The sequence below is a fragment of the Cebus imitator genome, unplaced genomic scaffold (genome assembly GCF_001604975.1).
Source record: "Cebus imitator isolate Cc_AM_T3 unplaced genomic scaffold, Cebus_imitator-1.0 Scaffold166, whole genome shotgun sequence".
Classification (NCBI taxonomy): domain Eukaryota; kingdom Metazoa; phylum Chordata; class Mammalia; order Primates; family Cebidae; genus Cebus; species Cebus imitator.
Genome location: NW_016107481.1, coordinates 792,444 through 799,938, shown reverse-complemented (window position 1 = coordinate 799,938; position 7,495 = coordinate 792,444). Strand labels below are relative to the sequence as shown.

Sequence of the window (7,495 nt, the reverse complement as noted above, 5' to 3'; positions counted from 1 at the left end):
CCTTCCCGTCCTCTTTTCCCTCTCTCTCCTGACTTCTTAAGAAAACGGGCAAATCCTTGCTACTTTTTTTTCTTTCTCCCCTTTGGCTCCCTTTCTGTGGTCTCCCTCTGCTCTCTTCCCCCACCTGCCCCTTGGCCCGCACTCGTGATTGTGGACACCGGGACCACCGGACTCGGAGTCCGGCTTAGAGCTGCGGGCGCAGGGATGTGCGGGTTCTCAAAAGAGCAGCGGGGTCCGAGCGGCGTCCGCTGACGGGCTCGCGAGCGCTGCGCCTATTGGCTCCCGGCACGTCGGCGTCGCTGCTCGCGCGGGCGCGGCCAATGGGGGCGCGGGGCCGGTGCGCGGCCTCGGCAGCGGGGGCGCGGGCCTGGCGCGGCGCTGCGCGGGGAGCGGCGGCAGTGGCCGTGACGTCACGGGAGGGGGTCGGCGCCGCCCGCCGGCAGCCGGATTACAAGCGAACGCTCCCGGCAGCGGCCGGAGTCGCCGGGCCCTGCGTCTCCGCCGCCTCCTCCGCCTGCGCCTGCTCCTTCTCGTCGTACTCTTCTTCCTCCTCCTCCTCGGGCTGCCGCGGCTGTCGCGGCCGTGTGTGCCCCGCAACTTTCCAAGAAAGTTAAGAAACTCGGCTACGGGGCGGCCGTGTGGCGTGCGGCTGCCACCTCGGGAGCCGCGGGGGAGCTCCGAGGGCGCGCGGCCTTCCGGGCTTCGCGGTCGCTGCACCTGCCGCGTCCGCCGCCGCCACCGCTGCCGCCCGGTGCCAGGCTGTGGGCAGACCCCGGCAGCGGCGGCAGCGGCGGCGGCGGCTCCGGGGTCGCTTCCCGCCGCCTGCGCCTTCGCCTGGGTCCCCCGCGCCGCCACCGCCGCGCCACGTGCGCGGTCGTTCCTGGAGCGCACGTTCCGAGCTTTCTCAGAAATTTTTGTAACTCCCCCCGCATCTTTCTTTCTTCCCATCCCTACTTTTTGCATAAGAGAAAAAAAGTTGTGTCGAAAGTGTCCACCGATTGCCAGTTCCCAATTACCCTCCCTTCTCTCCCCGCCCCACTTTTTTTTTTTTTTTTTTTTTTAAAGCGGCGGCAACATTGTTTGGTGTTTATTTTGTTTTATGATCGATAGCTTCCTTCGCTGGTTCGGGGCGTCTGCTGAACGGCGGAGTGGCGTGGACCTCATGTAGAAATGACAACAATGGAAGGGGCCAGCGGGTCGAGTTTTGGAATAGACACGATTTTGTCCAGTGCCAGTTCGGGCAGCCCAGGCATGATGAATGGAGATTTCCGCCCTCTCGGTGAGGCCAGGACCGCGGATTTTAGGAGTCAGGCCACCCCGTCTCCCTGTTCGGAGATTGATACCGTAGGGACTGCGCCTTCTTCTCCTATCTCGGTCACGATGGAGCCCCCGGAGCCGCATCTGGTAGCAGACGCGCCCCAGCATCATCACCATCTCCACCATAGCCAGCAGCCACCGCCGCCGCCGGCCGCGGCCCCGACGCAAAGTTTGCAGCCTTCGTCCCAGCAGCAGCCGCCGCCGCCGCCGCCACAGCAGCCTCCGCCGCCCGCCCAGCAGCTGGGCTCCGCTGCCTCAGCCCCCAGGACTTCCACATCTTCTTTCTTAATTAAGGACATCTTGGGCGACAGCAAACCTCTGGCGGCATGTGCACCCTACAGCACCAGTGTATCCTCTCCCCACCACACCCCGAAGCAGGAGAGCAACGCAGTGCACGAGAGCTTCAGGCCAAAGCTCGAGCAGGAGGACAGCAAAACCAAACTCGACAAGCGGGAGGATTCCCAGAGCGACATCAAATGCCACGGTGAGTCGTGCCGCCCGGCGTTCTCGGCCGGCCGTCTAGCTTGTCCTCCTGGTTCCCAGTCTCCCCTTCAGCCTTCAGCAAATCCCTGCTGGGGAGTGATTCCAGGAGCTTCTCGGGCGATTGGGCTATAGTGGAAAGACTGCAAGCCGGAGGGAGGCCTGGGCGTGCGATTTGGGGACTCTTCGACATTCTGTTTATTGTTACATTTCTAACTCACAACCTTCACCGCCATCCAACTCCTTCATTTGTTTTACTTAATTTTAATCTATTGGGATTGAGGGGCATCGGAGGGCATCTGACAGGAAATACTTTTCTTTGATTAAAGGGATGGACTTGGGATTTTTCTAGTCGAGACTTTGGGAATGGGAATGGAGGGAGGTGGGAGAGAGAAACCACTTAGCTAGCGTGGGTGTGATCACAACCTGGTGTTTATTTTATTCTGTAATGCAAATGATTCCACCTGCCCACCTTATTTTCTAAACACCATCACAGGAATTACCGGTTTTCATGAAGGAAAAATTTCTGAGTTCATGAACAGAGCAACTTTAGATCGTGGTTAGTATAGGGAAGCCGGTACAAATTTGTAATCAGTTTCTTAAAAGCACCTTTCTTACCCTGTGGCCTCAACTGAATATCTGTATCCTGTGAAGATTTTTGGCCCCTTACAAGTAATTAGGAGGTATCATTTATAAAAATAAAATCTTATGAAATTGAATTAATCTCTTTTACGTTTTTTTGAAAAAAGATGACAATGGAAATTGTCCTTCAACTCTCTTTTCCCATTTTTCCTCAGACAATTTCATAAGTAAATGTAGTCTTTGCATGGCAAGAGTTTTAACATACCAGGAGCGATTTTTCTTCCTTTACAGACGTATTATTTATTATTATTATTAATCCTTGTTTTTCTGGTAAAGAAATGTGCTGACTGTCTGGAAGGTAGGATGTTGGCTCCCCATTTTACTATTATAGCATTAGCATAATAGTGTCCAAAACAGATGTACAGTCTGGTCTGGCGATTTTTTGTGCACCAACCTCCCCAGTGGGTCAATTAGAGAGATTATTGTTCTTCCTGCAGGGAAGATCAAGGAGCACTGCACAAACGGGTACAAACAGGGAGGGATTGACATATCGATTTCCCAGCATTTCAGTAAAAAACCAAAGTTGACAAATAGAATCCGGAAATCTCCACGCTGTCACCTGGATGGGCTCAGTGCTTTTGAGCTCAACTCGGTGTCTGGGTGACATATTGTTTCTGAAGCTTTAAAAGAACTGATGCAGGTGGCTTCAGAAAGCTTGATCCCAACATTTCCCAAATGCATCTGATAAAGAGAAACATCCAGAACTTTAAGAAAAAAGTAAAATGAAAAAGATGCCCCCTCCTAAAAAAAAAAAAGAGTAGAAAGACCCTTTGAAAAGTACCAAATCAGTGAAATAGAGTCATATTGAAAACAATAAAGAAAAGGGACAGCATCTCTCTCAATCAAGGAAGCAATAACAAAATAACCCTTTTTAAAAAGTTTATTTTTTTTAATGTTTACTTTTTAACTTCCAAGCATGTGAAGATCAGGCACCCTTTTAGACCCCCTTTAGAACCTCTGAACAAGGTCCTGTACTCTCCAGTCTGAAAACAGTTCTCTTCATCCATACGGGGTAAGGCCTGAATGTGTGTGTGTTCTGCCGGTGGCAGAGTGTAGTCCCCCGAGCCCAGTGGTTTGCTTGGGGATATGGAAGTGAATGCCAAGACGCTCAGTCATTCCCCATTGCAGGCTAACTTATGACTGTGGCTGGGTTTCTATGGTAGGGACAAAGGAGGAAGGAGACCGGGAGATTACGAGTAGCCGTGAGAGTCCCCCTGTGAGAGCCAAGAAGCCTCGAAAAGCAAGGACTGCTTTTTCCGACCACCAGCTCAATCAACTGGAGCGTAGCTTTGAGCGGCAGAAGTACCTGAGTGTGCAGGATCGCATGGACCTGGCTGCGGCACTCAACCTCACTGACACCCAAGTCAAGACCTGGTACCAGAACCGCAGGTAAGGGAGGCAGTTTAGGGGAACAGAGGTGTCTGGCCATTTAAGTCATGACCATTACACCAATCTTCTTCCCTCCTGGCTTCTAGAAACTCTAAAGACTGAGAGTTAGAGACCCTGGAGTGGGCACTTGGGTGCTTTAAGGTTGAGGCAGGGATGAGCCACACCCCCAAGTGAGAGGGACCAAAGGGCAGCTGGAATTTGGATAATTTTGCACTTCTAAGTGCTTTAACAGGTGCTGTTTTCCCTCTGAAACCCGAGCTGCTGGAATTCCCCCCACTTCATCCCCAAATCAATGAAGCCACACCTTCTCAAATTGAGACATCTGTGCAGCTGACACTCAGGCCCAGAGAGCCTGCGCGGTGCACCCCTTGGGCCCGCCCCAGGCTGGTTCCAAATGTTTGTAGCGTAACACAGCTCAGCCCAGCTATTGCTATCTCCATAGAGCTGTCCCACCAAGCGTTGGCGTAAATGTCCTTGCTTTGGCCTGTAAGGCGGCCAGGAGAAGCAGGGTCCAAGCCTTGGTCAGTGTAGCTGCAGAGACTAGGAGAGCCCAGCTGGGTTGGAGTTGGTTTGGCAGCCACAGGCTGGAGAAACGGGTGGCTGGCGAAGCATCCAGACTGGGAGAAGGAGGGAGTGGGGGTCTCTTCCCTGTACTGGCTGCCTCTGCTGTCTCAACATGGAGCAAAGGTGTCGCAGAGCCTGCCTGGCACTGCTCCTTCTCTAGAAGGGAAATTAAGAAAGCAAAGTGGCTGGTAGTCCTCACAGGGCTGCAAAATGTAGAGTGGAACCTGGGCAATCTGAGGCAGAGGCAATGCTGTGTTTTTAAGCCTGCCACACGTCTCCTTGTCTTGATTTTCTCTCCCCCTCCTTTTCTCTCGTTTGTGTTCTAATCATCCATAAGTGCAGTTGGAAATGCCCATCCAGTTGTCATCTTTACCATAATTTTCTGTCTCATTACATACGGTTTCAGCCACCCTAATTCTGTCGGAAAACATTAGCGTCATTTGTAGCCAATTTAAAATGGGCGACATGTTTATTAATTTGGCTGGAGCTGCCGGGTATGCATGGCCCACCAGCCCTGCGTTCCTTCGTAAGGCATTTGAGCAAATGCCTGCTCCTCTCTTCTTCCTAGCAGGGTGTACACGGGGGAGCGAGGAGACAGAAAAAAGCTGATCACAGGTTTTAATTGTTACTTTCTCCCTGAGGAGGAAATATCTTGAAATGCATTTCCCCCCTCAGAACGGCCAGGAGGTACTTTGCCCTTGGGAGAGCCCTCCCTCAAATGAATTCCATTTTAAGACCTTGTTGCCATCCTCCCCTTAAGCTCCCTGTCCACTATAAAGTCCTGTCGGCTGATGAGAGAAATGTGTCTCTCAGCCCTGGGGACTGAGAGGGGCTGTGGTCCCTGGCCCAGGAGTCTTGCATCCCTTTGTTTATGGTTTCTTCTGTCTCGGCCCTGGGGGAAGGAAGAGAGGCTGAAAGCAGACTCTGGAATTGTTGGGCTCGGAGGAGTTGTGGAAGGGGAACTAAGGAAAGAGGAAGGTAATTGCTTGTGGAAGTCTCCTTTGGCTCTAAGGAAAGTTTCAGGAAGTAGCCAAACTGTAAGAGGGACAACAGCAGAGCAGAGCGTTGGGAAAGGGCAGCAAGGCTTGTAGGATTTCATTTGTGAGAGTCTCAGCCATTGAAGGTGTAATTCACAAAACTGACTTTGGGTTTGGGTCTTTCTGGGAGCAAGGCTAGGGCAGGAGATGTGGTACATTGCCAGTCTGAAGAGGTCTGTGAGTCTTCCAGCCACCTAGGGGAGAAAGAAGGAGGAGGCAGGAGGGTGCCAGAGAAGGGGCCGGGTCTTGGTGCCTGGACCATGCCCACAGCTGCTGGGTGCCTGCACGCCCACTTTCTTTCAGGACCAAGTGGAAGCGGCAGACGGCGGTGGGCCTGGAGCTGCTGGCTGAGGCAGGGAACTACTCGGCGCTGCAGAGGATGTTTCCGTCGCCTTATTTCTATCACCCAAGCCTGCTGGGCAGCATGGACAGCACTACGGCGGCGGCAGCTGCCGCTGCCATGTACAGCAGCATGTACCGGACTCCTCCAGCACCCCATCCCCAGCTGCAGCGGCCCCTGGTGCCCCGCGTGCTCATCCACGGCCTAGGGCCTGGGGGACAGCCAGCCCTTAATCCCTTGTCTAGCCCAATCCCGGGCACCCCACACCCCCGGTGAAAACCTGCAGTGAAGGCACTGCAATCCCGTCCCCAAGTCCCTGGCCAGCCCGGACTGCTGCTCCTCCTCTCCCCTGTCCAGACCACTAGGCTTCTCTTGCAGCCGACTCTGGAAGGCAGAGGAGTAAGAGAGGAAGATGCTTACCAGTGGGCGGGGGGCCCCCAAAGAGGAGCCAGCCCTCTGCTCTCCATCTCCCTACCCCTAGAAACAGAGCTGGAAAGCTCCCCCACAGCAGTGTGACTGGCGACAACGCTGACCCCACACAAAGTGCGACCAGTAAGTGAAAACATCAAAAAAACAAAACCTCAAATTCTTTTTAAAAAAATGACTTTAGGGACAAGCAGGAGGGAGGGAGGGGGGAGGGCTAAAGAGGGGAGAAAGAAGGGCACGGAGCGGAAACTGCACAGGCAGAGAGAATTGTAGATGGACAGCCAGCCTCAAGTGCTGAGGCAAAAGGTGTTGCCGAGGACATTCCGTCTGCCCCAGAGAAAAGAGGAGGGTAACTGAGAACTTTGCACTGATTTCTCATGACCTTTTTTCTTTTGGAAAAGTGGCATGCTCCATAATATGAAAAAAAAAAATGTACATTTGAAAGACTGAGTGATAAGTGATATATCATATTTATTATATGTTGTCCAAAAAGAGTCACTTATATACGTTAGTAAATACATGATTTTTCTTTTCATGTCTTTTTGATTCAGTAAAATAAATGCTTAGACAAAAATATAGATTTTTTTGTGATTGAAAATTACAAAAATAAAGTTTATCTTTTTTTAACAAGTCATGAAATCCAAGGGAGCTGATTTTACTAAAGCAGAATGTACAATGATAAAATGCTGACCTGGTTTAGAACAATAATTTTTTTCTGAAATATTAGGAATTTACAAAATCCATAAAGATGTTGGGTTGGCTTGTAAAAAAGCAGCTCCATTTTTCGTGCTGGCCTCTTCGGAGCCATTTGATATGTGTGAGTTTCTTTCTTTGTAAGTGGATGGTTTCAAAGCAACCCAGGAAGCAGTGGAGAAAATCTGTACTTGTAGGCCGTTGGTGCTGGCTAAGTCGGCGGCCAACTTTGCTGCGGTCCTGGCCTGCATAGAGTCCCCAGCTTGACCGGCGTGGTGATCCCTCTGTCCACCCCTCCTCCTTCTCTTGGGTGTCGTCGTGGGGCAGCAAGGGTCCCAAACGCCGGGCAGTGATGACAACGCTGGCAGGGGCTGGGCGGCGAGCGGACGCTCCTTGGGCCTGGCAGCTGTTCTGCCGGCGGCTGGGCGCCCGTGCGTTCGGACAGCCTGCGAGCGGGAGGCTGTGGGACGAGCAATTAGGACGCCCCCAGGGGACTTGGAGAGGCCCGGCTAACAAACCCTAGTGGCGGCTTTGATCGTTGCCTTCTCAGTCCCTGGCGGCGGGCGTCCAGTCCCCAGCCCCATGGGGAGCCGCTTGTGCTAGTGAG

The 7,495-nt window shown here is 52.7% G+C and overlaps 1 protein-coding gene across 1 annotated transcript; it reads left to right on the top strand.

Annotated features, from left to right (window-relative positions):
- Nucleotides 1-445: 445 nt before the first annotated feature.
- Nucleotides 446-6,825, top strand: BARHL2 (BarH like homeobox 2). Its single transcript, XM_017544107.2, has 3 exons — nucleotides 446-1,801; nucleotides 3,603-3,828; nucleotides 5,733-6,825. The coding sequence occupies exons 1-3, from the start codon at nucleotides 1,171-1,173 to the stop codon at nucleotides 6,043-6,045; spliced, it is 1,170 nt and encodes a 389-aa protein (XP_017399596.1). The 5' UTR covers nucleotides 446-1,170; the 3' UTR covers nucleotides 6,046-6,825.
- Nucleotides 6,826-7,495: the final 670 nt, after the last annotated feature.

Coding starts and splice junctions, on each gene's coding strand:
- BARHL2 (XM_017544107.2), top strand. CDS start 1,171: ATGACAACAATGGAAGGGGCCAGCGGGTCGAGTTTTGGAATAGACACG. Junction 1,802..3,602: donor GAGCGACATCAAATGCCACG/GTGAGTCGTGCC, acceptor TTTCTATGGTAG/GGACAAAGGAGGAAGGAGAC. Junction 3,829..5,732: donor ACCTGGTACCAGAACCGCAG/GTAAGGGAGGCA, acceptor ACTTTCTTTCAG/GACCAAGTGGAAGCGGCAGA.